The sequence below is a fragment of the Solanum pennellii genome, chromosome 5 (genome assembly GCF_001406875.1).
Source record: "Solanum pennellii chromosome 5, SPENNV200".
Lineage (NCBI taxonomy): Eukaryota > Viridiplantae > Streptophyta > Magnoliopsida > Solanales > Solanaceae > Solanum > Solanum pennellii.
The window spans coordinates 2,145,014-2,163,765 of NC_028641.1; the positions used below are offsets into that span (position 1 = coordinate 2,145,014).

Here is an 18,752-nt window from a genome sequence, read left to right on the forward strand (position 1 = left end):
TTTGATACAAGACATGTTAGTTTCAAATATATATATATATATATATATATATATATATATATATTAGTAAAAAATAAATAAAAAAATTAATGGGTCAATGTCGATATTTGATACCTAGGCGATATTTCAATTCACTTGATTTAAATTTTGATTTTTTTGAAAATTTTTTATAGTTAAAGTAATTATATTAACTAATTCTCCATTTTGGTAGAAAAGTGAAAAAATAAGTTACTATCTTATCTTATGACTAGGTAGTGTTCATGCATGAGTATATAAAAGGTATATAATAAATGACACGCTTTTATAATAGAAAAAATTATATAAATTAATACATTATAAAAAATAATTACTGATTTTAGTGACATTTTTTGCTTATTATAATTTATAGCAATGTCGTGTTAAATCTATAATATGTATTAAAAGTAAATTATGTATGCAATATATATGAATTTTAATTATTTTTTTGAAATATATCATGTTTGTTTGATAAAAAATTGTCGTATTACAAGTGTATTAAAATGTATTATTCATCATTAAAATTTGTATTAAATGTGAATAATAAATTGTTCTTTGTAATATGTATTAAACTTGTATTATAATTGAATTAAAAGTAATCAAGTGGAAAAAAATATTATTGCTATAACTGATAAATATTTTTTTATTATAGCATATTTATGTAAACTTCCCTTTATAATACTCCATGCATATCACATATACATATTTTAATATTTATTTTTACTACATACAAAATTAGCGAAATCAATTTCTTCTTCCCTCTCCTCTAATCATGTGGTGTGACGACCTTGATGCTACTTATATATCCATTAATCTTATTTTCTATGCTCGCATCAAATATGTTGAAATTAGTTATCATCCTTTAATAGGAAATTTGGATTGGGTAAGGAATAACCAAGAATGAGTAGGTTATATTTATATGACATGTTTGGTTTCTTTTTCTTGTTTAAAAGGACAAACCAACAAATCAATTAAAAAAAGTGAAGTCAAAAATCAACTAAATATGATTGGTCCTCAATGCACACGTTTCAAGAAAAGAATGGCAAATCGTGGCTCACTTTTTCACCCTTTATTTTCATTTTCATTGTCAAACTTGCTACTTGACTCTATTACATTCTTATGTTAATCCAAAGCCCATAATTTCTCGCGACCGTTGGTAAGTGGGATAAAGATAATAAATCCAATTTTATGATATTTGATGTGATTGTTTCATCCTCCTTGTGGTAATGAGTTTATGAGACAATATTCGATTTGACACAAAATTTAAAACACTTATGGTTCATTTGTATAGCTATATCTCATTTAATTAAGGGTAAAACGAAAACTAGGATAGATTAAAGAGCACAATGTGCCACACAAATTGACACAAATGAAGAATTATTTTATCCCACAATTTTAGTATAATTGAATACATAATCCCATATAGAATGTGAAATAAAATAATTACTTGAGATGTCATTATTTATTCCACCCCCACCAAACAAACGACCCCTCAAAGAATCTAATTGAGAAATTGACATAAAGAGCAGTCCACCAAAATTATAACCAACAAAGGTATATTTTATATGATATACATATTTTATTTTTGATACAAATTAGTGTATACGTTGTGATATAGTTAGCTAGTAAATGTAATCATCTTTAGCAGATCGACCAAATGTGTAATTTGCCCATTTTAACTTCCATGTACTATGATAACAAGATGAAGCAATATTTTATTTTTGGTTGTAGATATCAGTTTGTTGAATTTTGAAAAGAATAATAATCTACACATGCAAACACTAAAAAAATAAAATACTTTATGATGTATTGTATGTGATTTTTATTTTTTATTTTCCACATGGCTTCCGATATCTATACTGAAGTCCAGTTAAATTTGAATCACGAGTTGCAGGACCTGTTTGAGGCAACGCTTCCGACATGATGATGTATATAACATAAAAGAATGTGCAACTCTGACTGTTATATCAAATTCATAAAGAAAAGCTGTACCTACAAATTGGTTGATTCTGCTCACTAATTTTGCTACATGAAAACTAGCTATAGTTATAATAAAATCATCGAAAAATCGCATCAAAAACGATATACAAAAAATACAAACTAAAACTCAGATTCTTCTAATCTCTCCATAACCTTTTCCTCTGTCTTCAGCTGATTCCTGGATGCTGCTGCTGCTCCTTGTTCTAGTTTCTAGTTGCTCAAAAATGACCAAAAATTCCTGTGTTATCGCGAAGAGCAAAGATGATTGTAAAAATCCATTGGATAGCCTTCCTTCGCGTCTTTTTACATGACAAAATGCACTGTTACTAGACATGTTCTGGTGTGATGTTGTACTTCTCACAGATTTTTTGTCCATTTTCGTTCCACCACTTCTCTGCCTCGTCCTCTGAGAAGCATTTCCGGCTGTAAGATAAGCAAATGAAACACTTCAGTACACATATCAAGAAATAAGTTATGATTCAAGTCGAAGCAGAGTCAAAATAAAGCACTTATAAAGATTAATCTGCAACACATACTACTTTGCGCAACAGGATGCATTATGTTTCATGTAGTCGTTGTTTGATCTCTGATGACACTTTTTCGTTAGGGTAGGTATGGCCGTATGGAGAGTATTATTCCATCTATTTGGATGTCGAATAGACTGTTTTATGAGAACCTTAAATCTATAGCAATAGTGTGAAGGCCAAGGGATGAACATTCATCCCATTCATAGTTTTATGAAAATTCTTTTCTTTGGAATCGTGGTCGTGCTTGGATTCATAGTTTATGAACAAGGCAAGTGAAACTTTTCAATAGAATGCACAGTTTTTGGATAAAGAAAGAGTTGAATTCAAGCACGACCACGATTCAAAGGCTTTAGCTAACCCATCTAGCATGCCCACTTTGGGGCAACACAGATATTAGTTCTCAATTGACAAGAGGAAAGATATGTATATATGTTGAGATTTAATCTCTTTTGTCATTCTGGTGGAAATAAAGTGAGGCAGAAGACAAAAATATCGAAATGTACGAGCAACAATTTAAGTGATAACTGAACAACTTCTGCAGGTATTTTCAGCTCAAGTCATTGTTTTCTGTTTCTCTCGCTAAATGCTCATTTCCAGCAATTTGAAGCTATTGATCAGAGCATTACATGATTATACCGTGTAAAAAATGAAATAGGTTAAAGGATAAGTACCTGAAACGAACTCGTTTCAGTTCATTGCCTCCATCAGGTAAGGAAATAAGATATAGGTACACGCCTGGTTCAACTTGTAACATGTGTTCTGGCTTCTGCCCTCTAGACTTCTTAGCTGAGACGACAGTATTAGAACTACCACTGCACTCGGTTAGGGTTGTGGTAGTTACACATTTACCATTTGAAGGACGGGTACAGTTAAACGATGTTTGTTCAACATTAAAATCTAAATTGTTGGTGGAGACCTGCTCTTCTGGAAGCCTTTCGGTTACCTCCTTCAGCTGTGGAAAATTGGATTATCCATGCCATTAAAATACAGGTCACAGTAATAAACTAATAATGCACATCAGCAAAATCCTACACGCTCCCCCAAAGCTTATAAACAATTGACTATTTTATGTAGCGAGTTTATGCAATGACTAGAAAATATATGACATAACTAAATTAACAAGAACACCGAAGACATACTTACATACTCTGACCGCTTTCTGAGAAACTCAAATAGCTAACTGATGTATAATGAGAACCTTATAGGTCATGCATATATTAGTCAGTATATACCATGAAAATTATGTCATGGCAAAACAGCAATAAGCAGAATAGACTATTGAATGAATAACATGCACATTACAATATCCAAACTAATAGGTCAAGTTCCCACATGTACTTTATGTGCAATAAATATGCAAATATTGGAGATTAAGCATCTGAATTCAAATATAAACTAACCTGGGCAGTCAGAGACTTGATCACGTGTTTCGCTGCTCTTCTTTTCTCTGCTTCAACTGCTGCTTTTGCAGTTGCATCCTTCAGCTGCTTTGTCTTTCTCCCAAGTTCAGCTTCTAGAAGTTGAGATTTGCTTGCAAGCTCTTCCAGCTACAAATATTTTTCGAGTCAAGCTTAGCAGTGTGAAACTTTTGTTATCAATTCACTTAGTTGCTCACAGAGGTTTGCGTCTAGATTCTCTAGAATATTTAAACTATTGTGTATATTAGTCGCGATTAACTATGTAAACACTAATTGAAATCCAATAGCATGAGGTAAATGCGCTGAAATTCCCACCTAGTCCCAAATCCAATACTAGTCTATTTAAGTTGCCATCTTGATCGACCATGAGCTTACTATATAAAGATGCGCAGCTAGTGATCATCCACGTGTGTTATAAGGTATCTGATAGGAGTTTGTTTGCTATTTAAGATGCTGGACAAAGATTGTAATTAGTTGCTTGTCAAACTAAAAGCAGGTGGGCATGCATACAAAATTCAAAAATGTTTTTCAGAGGTAAGACAACTTCATTCTTAAGAAATTGGTATGCTGGAGAAAGATTTTAAAATGGTTTTCACTCCTCATTTCTTCTTTTTGTCGATATGCCTGCGTGATGGTTCATGATGTGTAGATGTGTAGGCAGTCATGTTAAAGGTAACCTAGAAAAGAGAAAACAGCCCATTTTCACACATAAGGTCAACATGTATTTTCTTGAAGCCTAGTTATCTCTACAACACAACCTGGATAATCGGAAAGAGAAACAGTTGATGGTTAAAAAGGGAGGGAGGAGATTTCGGGAGGCCGAACAAGAACATACCTTCCTTTCCTAAGAAGAGCTGAATTCAAGACTATAGCAAGGTAGAAATCGTAGAACACGGTGGAAATGTATATGCAAGTAAACGATGAATAATTCTGTTACATTATCAATTTCTCGAGAATGGTATATGAAATGGAAAAGACAAAGGTATACTAGTAAAAATTGGTCGAAAGGGTAGACAGACTTAAAACTCAGTGAACTGAGATTGGAAGAACTGTTAAGAGTTAAAATAAGGTCTGAAATAACTGAGTAACTTAACACAGATTCTATATAGAAAGCAAAAAATTCAATAATTTAAGGAACCTAATCTTTTAGCACCCAAAATCAACATAATGTGTACGACGACAACAACATACCACCCACAAATGGGGTCTAGGGAGGGTAGTGTGTACGCAGACCTTATCCCTTTTTTGTGAAGCTGGAGAGGCTGTTTCCACATGCATACACATGCATTGATAACACCGCACGCATGCACACACATTGGCCACATGGAAAGATCAGTTTTAAATGTGAAGGTTATATGCTCTATTGAACTGGTCCAATGACAGTTCCATATGCAATGTTTATAATTTGAATCTTCCGTAGAAGCATATAAAATAGCAGCGACGCTGTAAAATGTTTCAGAAAGAACTGAAACTTACAACTGCTCTATCTGTTTTAGCATCTCATGAACTTAATGAGAGGCCGAACTAGCGGAGTGCTTCTCAATATTAGTATTAATATTTGAACAAGGAACAGAGATTTATCGTCAGCAGGAGAGCCAAGAAGCCATAAAGAGATATAGAAATGAGAAAACACAAGCACTAGGATTTAGAATGAAGAAACTGAAAAATTATTTCATAACATAAAAATAGCTCACCTGTGCCTTCAATTGTTTGACCTCCAGGCTTAAGCTATCATTAATTGGCTTCAAATTATCTACAACTACTTCAGCCGTACGAACAGGAGGATATGAAGCTGGTATTGCAGGCCACAATGCACTTGCCTTTCCTAACAAAGGAGATGTTGACTGAGAGACCACTCTATTACTTGGAAGAGAAGCTGAGAAGAGACTTTTGGAAACTCGAAATGCACTGATTGGTGATTTGGACAAGGAAAAGCTTTCCCTTGGAGTATTTTCATTTTGAAAAGAAGATGCACGGTTCTCGTACTGATCAACCCTGGAAATTCTGCCCTGAGCACGGTTGAATGAGTCAGAAGATGAGAGTCTGGAAGTAAGACCTACTAATAGAGGAAGCCCACTCTCTTTATCTGTCTGATCATTTGCCTTATAAAGTGCATTTCCAGCTTTGACTTTTGGAACTCGGGAGGAAGGTTCTGATTCTATTGCCTTCTGTAACTTGTCAAAACAATCATCACAGACACGATATGGCTTGTTTGTGCTTGGGGCTAATGATGCTTTAAGTGACTTTTTGCTGCTGCATGCTTTGCAAAAGACAAACCCACAATTGTAACAATTGTGGCGTTTTCTTCTGAAATTGAAAGGGATACGACATCCAAAGCATATAGAATTATCAGCACTTAATGCCCAATTGTGAACACAAATAGCAGCACAAAAATTTGAGCCACACACTATTCTCTTTACTTGTTTATCCCTCAAAATATCTACTAGAGTAGGTGTACACTTATTCTCGCAGTCTCCATGACCAAGTTGTCCGTTTTCACCCTTTCCCCATGTATAAACTTCTGTTTTGGAAGTTAAAACTGCAACATGATGTGAACCACAAGAAATTTCCTCTACAGTACTGTCAAAAAAATAATCTTCCACACAAATTGGAGACATTCCATTAGCTAGAGGGCTACCAAGTTGGCCATAAACATTACTACCCATTGTATATACTCGGCCTGCAGTTGTCAAAGCAACAGTCATGGCATAACCACATGCTACCTGACTGAAACTTTTGTCAACCAATGCTGCTATGGACTCGGGAGCTAGTCTGGGTTTATTATCACCGTGTCCTAGTTTCCCTTTATCTCCATCTCCCCAAGTGAATAGTGTTCCAGACGGAGCATCAGATGGTCTGGAATCCAATCCACTCATTAGTTCAACTACAGCAGCAGTGTGCCAAACACCACAAGCAACCTTGAGTGTCTTCAATCCATTGAAAGTTTCCACCTCTCTAGGAGTAATACATCCAGAACGATCTCCGTGACCCAATGCACCAAAAGTTCCATCTCCAAATGTAAACAAGCGGCCAGCAGATGTTATGAGAGCTGTATGCCAAGGCCCACAGGAAACATGAGACACTCTTAAGCCTTCCATGAGGCCACATACTTTCTTTGGGATCCAGTGACTGGCTTCGCTTCTGTGTCCAAGCAGACCCGAACTTTTAGTACCGTCACCCCAAGTGTATAGATCCCCAGAGGATGTAACAGCACATGAATGATATTCCCCACATGCAATCAACTCAACATTCATTCCTTTGAAATTTTTGATAAGCTTGGGATGTGAAACATCTGTTTCCGCCCCGTGACCCAGTCTGCCCCCTGCCTCTTCACCCCAGCTGAACGCCTCTCCTTGTTTTGTGACTAACATAGCATGCCTATTACCACAAGCAATATTCTGAACGTCAAGAACCACACTTGACTCCAGTGATTTGGGAATATTAGCATCAATCCTTGTGCCAGCTGATTTACCAATTCTGTGTTTGCCACCACCCAATAGCCCATTGCCAGTGCCTTCTCCCCAAATGAAGACATCTCCAAGGTTATCAAAGTCTTCAAGGCAAGAACCCTGGCTGGATGAACTTAGAGCACTGGATAAACTAACTCGAAATGTATCAGCTGTAGAACTTCGAGCATTTGAGTTGTCAATTGCTCCAGCAGACAACGAGCTAAGATTAAAGGAACCTGTTTCAGCAAGCGTAGGACTCTTGCCAGCTGCAGTGTATTGAATAATGTCAGCATAGGCTTTTCCAAGCCTGCTCTGAGGTAAACTCTCAGTTCTCTGATTGTCTCCTTGATCCTGAGGCAAAAAGATGGTCATACAACATTTGGATCAGTTGGAGGGGGAAGAGGTCAGAGGAGAGGAAGAATGAACACACACAACTGAAGGTACAACAAAATGCCAACATACAATAGATGAAGTTGATGTGGTGACTCGTTGACCAAGTGGACTATCCGAAAACATGGTTTCACTTCTTGCATCATATTTTCCTCTGCGAGAGCGTCCCCTCGTAATTATTGCTTTCAGCCCAGTAATCCAAACCTCAGCTTCATCCTTGTCTTTACAGATCTACACAGAAATATCGTAACAGTTACTAGATTATTTTTTTAAGACTTGTCAATATCAAAATGTCATTCTTCCCGACCGGAAAGAGTACTTATTTTCATTGAGAAGACAAATCAGAAACCTACCAAGTCCAAAGACCGGTCGTTACAGATGAGAGAAAATGATTGATACTCCTTTTCAGGTCGAGGATACCGCTGGAATATTGCCTGAAGAGGAGAAAATTAATGCTGTTTTGGTAAGCCACTTGAAAATAAAGGTCTAGCACAAGAGGAAGAGGAGTATAAACCACACAGAAAAAGGATCTAAACTTGACAGACATAAGAATAGCAATGCCCTTGTGAACTATAATATGTGAAGTCTTTACAAATCAGTCATAGAGCACAACAAAGAACTTGATGCAGAAATTACTCTTGCTGATCAATGATCAGAAAATTTAATCCACCTTCTCTTAAAGAGTAAAACCTGCAAATCTTCCAGTCAAATGGAACTTGAGGGAAAAAATTTCCTTTAAAAGCGAAGAAAGATGTGGGAATACTCAAACTCACAGTTCTCTGTCCAGGAATAATCCTTGATACATGACACAGTTCAAGCTGTTTTTCTTCTTTGTCGTGGTACCATACCACTGCAGATTCGTCCTGACACATCAAGAAATTCCTTAGTGAAATGGTATAAACACAACTTATAATCAGGTTTTCCAAGCAGTAAAAGAAAACATTAGTACTTAATCAAAGGGATATTCAACATTAAGTTTACTTCTTAAATTTTTCTTGGCCCTAGGATCTCAAACAATTCAATATCTTGTATCTTGTCCAGTATATGAGAAACATAAATGGAAGCGGATATTTTTAGGAAAAAAGAGGAACTCAATAAGCTTTTCTCTTGCTGTTCAAGCATGAATGCATATTTTGAATACTAAGGAGCATTGAAATGCACCTTTTCACTTTGTTCTTCTGGTGGTGAATTCTATTAATGTTTGTTTTCTGTACAATTCCTTTCCGCTTTCCTAAGAATAATCTCAAATCTCTCTCTATTAGCTGCTTCTGTGAGGGTGACAGGGAATACTTTCAACACCACGACGCATGACTAAATGCAGTTCTTTCTGTTTCCATCATATCCTTTAACTCTAGCCAAGAACATCTAAGTGTATTATTCCTTTTACTACTTATCGCATCTGAATACTTTGGTGACAAAATAGCCTACAACATATTTTCTACCTAGATGTGGTCTCTAGTTTCAAAGTTCGCAATTGTCAATTCTATGCTAATTAAGACATATAAAGAAACCTTAATATCAAGATTTTAAGAGAACAAGGATTTCAAAGCATTTTTTCTATCCTCTGCTACTGCGTACTGCAGATATTAAGAACAAAAAGCCGTAGATACTGTACTCCAACTTTGATTTTGTGAACCCCATGACTGCAAATGGAAATAATATTTTGAACGATAAGATAACTAAATAACTTACATTAGAAAGACGAAAAGGACAAAACTTGGGTTTTCCTCTGCGCCCATACTTCAGCAGATTTGCTCCTTTCTTAAGTGCTGCAATGGCCTTCAAATGAAACAAAACCAACAAAACAGATAACAAGCAGAAAAGTTTAAGTTGAATATCTACATGCAGGGTAATAATGCATTCATTAAATCAAGAACCTCATAATGTACTCTATAGACATGTTGCTCGAACCCTCCAAAAATGCTACCATACCCATGTCAACAGTGGCAAAACCAGGATTTTCACTAAAGAGGTTCAAAACATAAATATGTCCACATATGAAGAAGCCAAAAAGCGGGTTCGACATACTATATATACATAAAAGTAATTATAACCATGCATAAACAATGTAAATTTTCACCGAAGGGGTTTCAAAACATGAAGATGTCCACACACGAAGAAGCCAATAACGGGCTCAACATCTACTATATATACACAAAAAAATAAATTTAACCATGTATAAACAATGTAGCTTTCCGCTGAAGGGGATTCAAATGAACCCTTCAGCCCTACCTAGCTCCAACACACACATGACAATATTTTTGAAAAGTCCGAGCAACATAGAGTATGTCAATAGAAGTTTGGCAAATAAGAAAAATGGAATTACCTGATCAATGTCCCTATCAGCAAGACTAGACCTTTGGAAATCAGCCATTCAAGTGGTAATACTATTAGGTGAAAAACCCCAACTGTTGAACCAAAACCCATCTGAAAAACCACAGGGAAAAGTTTTCCCCTTACTAGTATACCCCATATACAAAAAACACAATAACCAATCTCCTCAGCTACAAATACAACAACACCAAATTCCTTCATCTATCCCATTCTACAACTCTTCAAAAATCCTCAACAAAACATTCCCTTTTTTCACACATAAAAAAAGCAATCAACTTTCAACTCCCCAGCAGCTGAAATCACTCATTCACTCCTACAACAACATGAAAAAATCCCTAATAAGTCACCATTTTTTCACATTACACAAAATAAAATCCAGAAAATTCCAATAAATTCAAGAAATGCAATTAACCAAAAAGGGTCTCATTTAATAACAAAAAGATTGGATTTTTACCTCTTTTTTCTTGAAAATTTGAGGTGATTCACTAATCAACCCCTTGATATTATTATCTAATGAGCCAGAATATTATCTGGGAGCTCAAGAAATGAATACAAACATGCAATTCAATGAATGTATTTGAAATTTAAGAATAAAAAATATGTTCTTGAAATTGAAACCTTAATTGTTTCAATCTTGAAAAAAAAGGGTTTTTTCAGAAACCCATATTTTAGTAAAAATTGTTAATAATTCCAAACAAAATTAAGGAATCAGAATTTCTACGTGCGTCCCTTAATGTTCTATTAGGTGTTATCTGTACCGATGATCTCTGTTTTTTAAATTGTTATTTATTTAATTAATTAAAATTAATTAATTTAATCCATGTCAGTCACCCGACAAAGTTGTACCTAACCTGGGAATCCACGATGAATGATTGCGATGTTTGGGTCTGTCTTTTTGACTAATAAGGCCAAAAAATATATTTTCTTCGTTTCAATCAATTTATTTATTTATTATTTTTAAAAAAAATTATGCATTTTTTTGACGTAATATGTTTTAGATATATTTAAAACTAAGATTATATGATTTATATATTTTTAAAATTTTTTATTTTTAAGTTAAAATTAAGTAAGTAAATAAAAATGGAATAAGCATATGTATTTATGTTTTGAGATTCTCTATCAGTCAAAAAGGAGAATTCTAAACATGACTTTTTAAATTAAATATTTTTTTCCTTTAATCAAATCGTTGATTCTTCGTCAAAAAGAAAAAGAAAATCAAAGTGCTTTTCGTTTTTTTCTAGAAAAAAATATCGGTCATCCCATGAATCTTTATTTTTCAAATATTATTCTTTCGAATAAGGAATATGGGACTTCTTTTATTAAAAAAAATATAATCAAATTTTGAACAATCATGATAGAAAATTAGTAGGTGATCGAGATTGTTTAGTTTAATTTAGTATAATCTGTTCTTTTTTTTCTAAAAATTTCCGTTATCATATTTATTTATGGTTGATATTTATTCTTTTATTAATTATTTTTAGCATGATTTTTTAAAATATTGTATTTATTTTACATATCCTATTATTAATATACTTATTCGAGTAGAGAGTCTATCAAAACAATCTCTATAAATAGTAGAAAATAAGATAAAATTACATATACATCACCTTACGTTTGGATTATTGTTGTATTAAAATAAATACATTTTCAATAAAGTTACCATGAAATTTATTTCTTTTTGTTAAGTGCTTTATATTGTTATTGGACCAAAAAGTCCATAATTAAAACAAAACCGTCTTTTCCTAATGAGTGTTATTGTTCATTATTAAAAAAAATAAATTAATTTGAACAGCAGATTAAATATTCTTAATTATGGGTGGAAACTGAAAGGATTATCCAAACATAGTTCATCAAAGTAAGTAATTAAGAAGTAATTTAATAGTACAAAGAGAAATTAATTAATATCGATAATCATCATCAAAGGTCATGTAGTTGTTCCTCCTGGTTCTTGCATCTCTATCAGCCTGCTAAATTAAAATCATTACCATTAAACTCAAAGTTAATGCATGTAAAAATAAGTATCCAACAAAAAAGTACTTTTCTGTCCTTTACTCAGATGTTCACGAACTAATAATTACTATCTCAGAAAGTCACGTAATTTCATTGTTGAGGAAAATTAAAATCAAGAAAAAATGTGATTTTCTAAGATAATAACTACTAGTTGGATGACCGTATGAAATTAACCCGACGAATGTAGCTTTTACATCAATTATGAACACAATCACTTCCTTCAACTCGAAATATATATCTAACAACTTTTTTAATGCATACATATACCAAATCAGGATCAATTGTCATAAAAAGAAGAATAAGGTGTTATCACTCCTTGATCATCCAATAGTTATAACAATAGTTATTTTTTTAGTCGTAGTTATTAATCTGTAATAGTGCAATTTTTCTTTCCAGTTATTTTAGTATATAAGAAAAAGAAGCAGAAAAGTAATTTCAGTTTTTGAGTACTTTAACTCAAGAGATCACAGATTATCTCTTAACGAACCAACACAATATGTAGAAAAAAGAAAACCTCTTTCCGGTCTCCTAATTCACTCAACATTAACTCTGATTTTGTCTTGCAACGTCCCATACTAGATCCATGGCAAGGAATAGTAACATAAGCTAAGAACAATGCTACACTACTGTCGATCATTTAATTAAAATCCTGAATCGACCTCTAAAAAAGGGTGTTTCAAACTTGGTAATGTGAGCAACCCTTTCTAGGGGATAAAGTATACACATCCAACCCTCTCTATAATAACATTTTAAAATCAATTTCATGTTATCTCTAAAATGATAAAATATCCTGACAAAACAACACCATTATAAAGAGGTTTGACGGTACGTAAAACACCAATATAATATAGATTTACCTTGGCTAAAAGCCTTTCAAATGCTTGTGGTCCATGTTCTTCAATATATTTTTCAGCAGCAGTTAGAACATCATCTGGCTTACTAAAAATATCCTTCTTCAAAGGAACATACCATATTTTAACTTGTGGATTTCTATAAAATGGTCTTATAAAATTCTCATAAACATAACATGCTCCATTGAAGTAAGGTAAAACTAGCCAACATATTGCAGCTAGTTTTGCATAAGACCATATTGGAAACCTGAAAGTATAAAACAAATAACATCACTAGTTCATTTTTCTAAAATTTATTTATCGATTTGATGTAAAACTCGAATCAGCTTACCATTCAATGAGCTTAGAAAAACTAAGTTCAAAGAGAGTAATCAAAGAGTAAAGAACCCAATACGTTAGCCATTGTCGATCATCTGCACGAGACTTTGTTTCTATTGCCTTAATAGATGTATACCTGCCAAATTATGAAATCATCAGTAACAAAAAGGTACTAAAATCAGTTACCTAAAAGAAAAAAAATGTAAAAAAGTTACATTCTTAACTTTACTATAGAGATCAAGCAACTTACAGAGGATAAACAAGAGAGATTAGAGGCCTGGAGGAACAAAAAAGTTGAAACTTTAGCATGTGAAATGAGTTAATAAAATTACATAGCAAGAGCAAAAAAATGTGTGGTTTCGTAAAGATATGACATCTGAGCCTAACTTAATCCCAAAAGCCAATGGATTAGCCGACTACATATAAGCAGACCACCAGTCCATTCACGACTTTTACCTACTCTAACATTATATTATCATTAGTACAAATATATGTAGGTGAAGATTGAGAATGCTTACAAAGCAAGAACATCAATATTTTTGGCAACTACAGCAAGAACATTGTTGTCTGAACCCATTTTTTTGATGAATGAACACTCAACTAGTAAGAAACAGTAGTACTAGAGAGGAGTGGCTATTAATTAGAAGATGAAGTGTGAAAAAGAAGAACCTGAATTGATAGTGTAAATGCATGGACTTTTTAGTACAGAAAAGGAGTCAAAAAGGTAAGTGGAAAAAAAGAGTGAATCATGGACTTTTGAGTAAAATTTTCCTTTCAAGAAGCATCTTATGCTTCACGAAAATCGAGGCACCGAAAAAATAATAATTGGAACTTCATTTTCTCTGTGTATAAGGATAATTTTGGCTAAATATTAACATGCAGTCTGAAAACTAATGTGAAATGTCACTCGTGGGGTGATGATGAGGTATGTTAGATGGTGGTGAGAACACAATCAATGGCAACGTCACTAGTTGAACTTGTTTTCTCTGCTTCAACTAGGAAAGTCATTTTTTTCATTTTTAAGAAATTTCTTTTACTAGAGAATATTTTCAAAAATTTAGCCACAATCACCTATGTTAACAATGTCATAGGGGTCTGTGGCTCTTGCAGGGCCCTTTTGTATGATAACGGTAGTTTCGGCCCTGCTTGCGCTAGCTCGACTTACACCGGGTACTTTCTAACTCTCATTAGCACAATTAATAGGTAAATCGCCCCACTTTCGATGAGAAAAAAATCACCTAGCATTTGTCTCTGCTGGGATTTGAACTCTCGATGTTCTGACACTTCTTCGGAGTCCCAGCCACATTATGATCTTCATGATTTCTTCCATGCTCTGCTGTGGTTGGTCAGAAGCTTCAGCATTTTAACCATCCATCACGTCTTTTACCACGTTCTTTGGGAAAGAGTAAATGAGTAAACATTAGTCAAAAAGTCCAAAAAGAAAAGAAGAGTGGCAAATGAGTCCCACAAAATGATATGTCAAACTTCAGTTTTCATTGGATTAAAATCATACCTGATACCAAACTCGATATAGTGTTTGAGGAATGGGACAAGATATTTCTACTTGTTGATGAAGACTTTGAAGTCATAATTCTGCATCTCTTCAACTTGTGATTCCCTAATGACCATGGCTGACTCGACAAGCGATTCTTTGCATGACTTTACCTCAATGGATATTAGAGATGTGATGTCTCCAAAGCGAGAAGGGATTGCCTCAAGATGTCGACATCTTCTCAATACCAAGTGTTCAAGGCAAGGAAAAGCATTGTCAGAGACATTCCATTTTTTAAAACAAGGACAATCAACTACTTTCAAAACTTTGAGTTGATGGAACTTGTCACTCGTCACTTCCCATTCGGCCTTTGAGAAAAATACTGCTACCAGCTTGAGTACCTGAAGGTTTGGAAGCATTGCAATGCTTGATTGCAGCCAATGCATGGTAAAGTTCGACAAAGTCAATTTTTTGAGATTTGGTGGAAAGTTGGATGGAGAACTTCCGCAAGAATCCATTTTAATACTGAGTGTCTCAAGCCGTGTTAGGGAGCTCATTACATGAGAAGGATAACCCCAACCAACAAATGAGCATCTCAGTTTTCGAAGGTTAGGTGTTCTCAACATCAACTCTGCATCCCTCACACAACAAAAAGTTGGAGAGGAAAGAGTTATCAAATTGTCGAATTTTGAGTTCTCAAGCAATTCTTCTGCAGCATTTAAAGTGGAAAAATGAGCTTTGCTATATATCTGCAGATGTCTCAATTTAACCATCTTCAAAAGTGTAAGTGGCAATATTAATTTTCCTCCCATCGGTTTGACTATCAAAGTTTCAAGGTTTCGAAGATTGACTATGGACGATGTGATTGACTTCTGAGAAGTTCGTGCAGCAAAATACCTCAAGTAAACTAGCTCAGTTGGGAAAGAATCAATTACAATGAGCTCCAAATTCAAAACTTTTAGAAATCTGAAGTAAATGTGAGAGAATTGGACAATTGAAAAGGAACCTTTGTTTCTATCTTCCCTGCAACGTACAGTGCCAACAAGTGAGCTCCATTTCACAAGATCAACCACTTGAGAATTGATGGACATCCGACGTTGAACAAGCTGCTTGTGAGAGTAAATAGAGGAAGACGTATTGACATTTTGGTCCCTGTAAATATAGAAGTTCATGAAACTATTAACTTTCAAGCTTACTTGATAAACTGATCAAATAATGTAACACTGAATAGTGTTTTACCGTCTCATCCACAGTAGAAGATTCTTCTCCTTGGCTATTTCCTTGCAGAAATAAAGCAACAGGTCATGAATACGGCATGTTTTGACCTTACCGCCGGAACCCCATTTAGCAACCATAACTAGATTTCTTCCAATAAGATTCTCCAAGTAGCCTTCTGCTATATCCTCCAGACTCTTGTCATCACGACTTTTTATAAATCCTTCTGAAATCCATAACCATGTCAAGATTGAAATGTTGATTTCTTTGTCCTCCAAAAATACTCCAAAATAAAGAAAGCAACGCTTTAGATGATAAGGTAAATTCTGATAACTTTGCTCTATGATGGCCTTCGAGTTGCTGAGAACGTTAGTACATAAATTCATAGCCACTTGTTTCCAGCATTTTTCACTCTTCTCCATCTTTGTTAGCATACCAGCCACCAAAACAATTGAAAGAGGCAGCCCCCTACACTTGTTTGCTATTTCTTGTCCAACATTTGAAAGGAGCATGGAGCAGCTTTCTTCACCAAACACTTTCTGTTTTAGTAGCTTCCAACTCTCGTCATCATTAAGAATACGAAGATGAAGGGGATCACTAACAGATTTAGCATTTTCAGCAACATCAGCATGTTGTGTTGTTAGGATAATTCTACTTCCATTATTGGAATCATGGAAACAACATCTTAAATCATCCCAAACACTAGCTTCCCATATGTCATCAACAAGGATAAGATATCTTCTCCACAATAAAGTTTTGCGAAGCTGATCTGCTAATACATCCGTAGGCAATTTAGTAAGGGTTGGAGACTCACCAATGGCATCACGTAGAATGGAAAGTAACACACTCCTACGCGAATATGCTTGGGATACACAACATTTTGCACGGATATCAAATCGAGAGACAACTAGCTCGTCAGAATATAATTTGTTGGCCACAGTTGTCTTGCCTAATCCAGGCATTCCAACAACTGAGATAACATCTAGCTGTTTGGTTCCTCTTATTAGTTGTTCTCTTAGTTTTTCCATAACATCTTCAAAACCGACAACTTCTTCATCGGTTATCCTTGGAGTGTTAGTCGATTCTGATGATATATGAGCAGGGGTGATATCCAAGGTATCATGTAATACAAAGTCAAACTTTAAAAATTCCTTTTCCTGAATCTTTGTGACCTCTTCCTTGATAAGTATAACTTCCTTTATGATGTCGAAGAGCCAACGAACAAGACACCATTCAGGAACTCCTTTTCTAATAAAAGAATCAACTATATATTCCACCTCATAAGCTTTGCCATTCAGTAGTGCAGCACAATGTTGGAGCCTTTCATGCTTATTGTACCACTCTTCCGCCACATCCTTGAGAAAAGGTTGTAAGCCCTCGAGTTCCTTCTGAATAACTTGAAGTTGGCTCTTAACAAAAGAATACTGTGAATCTGAATAACGGTCTTGGAACTCCTTCAAGTTATTCAGAAGGAAATCAACACAGCCTAGTCCATGGACCCTAGGCAAATTAGATTGAAATGCCTTTCGACTCACGAGGAAGATCACTTCCTTGATATGCTGAATGCTTTTGGGCAAATCACGAAATAGTGTTTGGTTCACTTCCTCCTCCTGCTCCTCGCTATCATATAACGAGTAAATGAGAAGTCCCACATCAATGCTGATAGTATCAATATCTTTAAGATGAAATTCAAGACCCAATTTTGGCAAATGGATCAGACTGGCTCTCAAGAATTTGAGCATCTCCACAAGGGTTGCCATTTGATGATTCAAAAACTCTATCCGACTGAGAGTACTAATACTCCGTATCTCCTCCAAGTTGTGTATGAGAATCTCTACGAAGCCAGCTTCAATCTCAGCTACATACACATTTTGGATATTCAGAGACAATTCTGATTGCATTGTCCATTTCAAAGCTTGTAGTACATCAACATAGATTTTGCGGATGCACGGATTAACAGGCTTAATCTTCATCCGCACGAGATAAGAAAGCAAGAAATTCACCTCACCAGGAACCAAATCCTGATCTCTGTTATTGCCATAGCTGGGAATGTACAACCAGACAACCATTGCTGCAGAACCAGCCACAAATAGAACATGACCGAAGAAAGTACGTACGCTCTGAGGCTCTGCATACCACCTGTTTGATAAAAATCCTACAAGACTCTTCAACAACTTCAGCTCTTTTAAAACCTCCTGTATTTCGCGAGAACAGAGATCATCCATCTCTGCTAACTCGCTAACATTCTCTACAACACCATTGATGAATTTCATTACAAACTTGGAATTATCAACCCCACTCTTTTCCAAAAGTTGTTGCAACGAAATTCCGGAGAAGAAGGAGTAATTAGCTCTGATTTCCATCTTAGTCACCCGAATTTTGTTCTGCAGCAGGGAAGTAAGACGATTGAGATTTTGATATATTTTTGATACATCAAATGCGGAATCTTGAAACAGAGCATGAACTTTCTGAGTGACAGCTAACATGTTTGGTTTATCAGTGAAGCTCTGAATACTGAGAAACATATCCATGAATTTGAACTCTGTTTTGAGTAAATAAACTCGTTCCTTTATAGTCTCCGGCATGTAACTACCCCATTCGTCTTCGATTCGCTGCAAAAAATCGAGCGGGTGATGCTTTTTTGAAGACAAATATTCGCCGGAAAACATGTTTCTTGAATTTGCGGGAAGGGGAAGAAGGAGAGCAGCTAACAGCTTTTTTGAATGGTTGTTAGTTGTTATAAATGACACCAT

At 35.0% G+C, this 18,752-nt stretch overlaps 3 protein-coding genes across 4 annotated transcripts; all 3 read right to left on the reverse strand.

Annotated features, from left to right (window-relative positions):
* Nucleotides 1–1,948: 1,948 nt before the first annotated feature.
* Nucleotides 1,949–10,854, reverse strand: LOC107018842 (PH, RCC1 and FYVE domains-containing protein 1-like). Its single transcript, XM_015219424.2, has 10 exons — nt 10,568–10,854; nt 10,106–10,426; nt 9,472–9,558; nt 8,553–8,642; nt 8,133–8,213; nt 7,852–8,010; nt 5,635–7,740; nt 3,923–4,069; nt 3,194–3,474; nt 1,949–2,418 (listed from the first exon to the last, which is right to left on the reverse strand). Exons 2-10 carry the CDS (start codon nt 10,151–10,153, stop codon nt 2,322–2,324), a joined length of 3,096 nt encoding a protein of 1,031 aa, XP_015074910.1. The 5' UTR covers nt 10,154–10,426; nt 10,568–10,854; the 3' UTR covers nt 1,949–2,321.
* Nucleotides 10,855–11,896: 1,042 nt separating this feature from the next.
* On the reverse strand, nt 11,897–13,997 carry LOC107019126 (HVA22-like protein c). 2 transcript variants are annotated; one of them, XM_015219702.2, is made up of 5 exons: nt 13,811–13,997; nt 13,543–13,569; nt 13,306–13,428; nt 12,981–13,221; nt 11,897–12,080 (listed from the first exon to the last, which is right to left on the reverse strand). In XM_015219702.2, the coding sequence occupies exons 1-5, from the start codon at nt 13,867–13,869 to the stop codon at nt 12,012–12,014; spliced, it is 519 nt and encodes a 172-aa protein (XP_015075188.1). In that variant the 5' UTR covers nt 13,870–13,997; the 3' UTR covers nt 11,897–12,011. The 2 variants fall into 2 exon arrangements, with proteins under 2 accessions (XP_015075188.1, XP_015075189.1); XM_015219703.2 differs by having other exon boundaries at nt 11,897–12,077; nt 13,811–13,991.
* Nucleotides 13,998–14,552: 555 nt separating this feature from the next.
* LOC107019125 (putative late blight resistance protein homolog R1B-23) lies at nt 14,553–18,718 on the reverse strand. Its single transcript, XM_015219699.2, has 3 exons — nt 16,024–18,718; nt 14,806–15,936; nt 14,553–14,685 (listed from the first exon to the last, which is right to left on the reverse strand). The coding sequence occupies exons 1-2, from the start codon at nt 18,666–18,668 to the stop codon at nt 14,853–14,855; spliced, it is 3,729 nt and encodes a 1,242-aa protein (XP_015075185.1). The 5' UTR covers nt 18,669–18,718; the 3' UTR covers nt 14,553–14,685; nt 14,806–14,852.
* Nucleotides 18,719–18,752: the final 34 nt, after the last annotated feature.

Coding starts and splice junctions, on each gene's coding strand:
- LOC107018842 (XM_015219424.2), bottom strand. CDS start 10,153: ATGGCTGATTTCCAAAGGTCTAGTCTTGCTGATAGGGACATTGATCAG. Junction 9,559..10,105: donor CTGATAGGGACATTGATCAG/GTAATTCCATTT, acceptor TTTCATTTGAAG/GCCATTGCAGCACTTAAGAA. Junction 3,475..3,922: donor TCAAGTCTCTGACTGCCCAG/GTTAGTTTATAT, acceptor AATTTTCCACAG/CTGAAGGAGGTAACCGAAAG.
- LOC107019126 (XM_015219702.2), bottom strand. CDS start 13,869: ATGGGTTCAGACAACAATGTTCTTGCTGTAGTTGCCAAAAATATTGAT. Junction 13,570..13,810: donor AATATTGATGTTCTTGCTTT/GTAAGCATTCTC, acceptor TTGTTCCTCCAG/GCCTCTAATCTCTCTTGTTT. Junction 13,429..13,542: donor ATCTCTCTTGTTTATCCTCT/GTAAGTTGCTTG, acceptor ATAATTTGGCAG/GTATACATCTATTAAGGCAA.
- LOC107019125 (XM_015219699.2), bottom strand. CDS start 18,668: ATGTTTTCCGGCGAATATTTGTCTTCAAAAAAGCATCACCCGCTCGAT. Junction 15,937..16,023: donor CTTCTACTGTGGATGAGACG/GTAAAACACTAT, acceptor CTATATTTACAG/GGACCAAAATGTCAATACGT.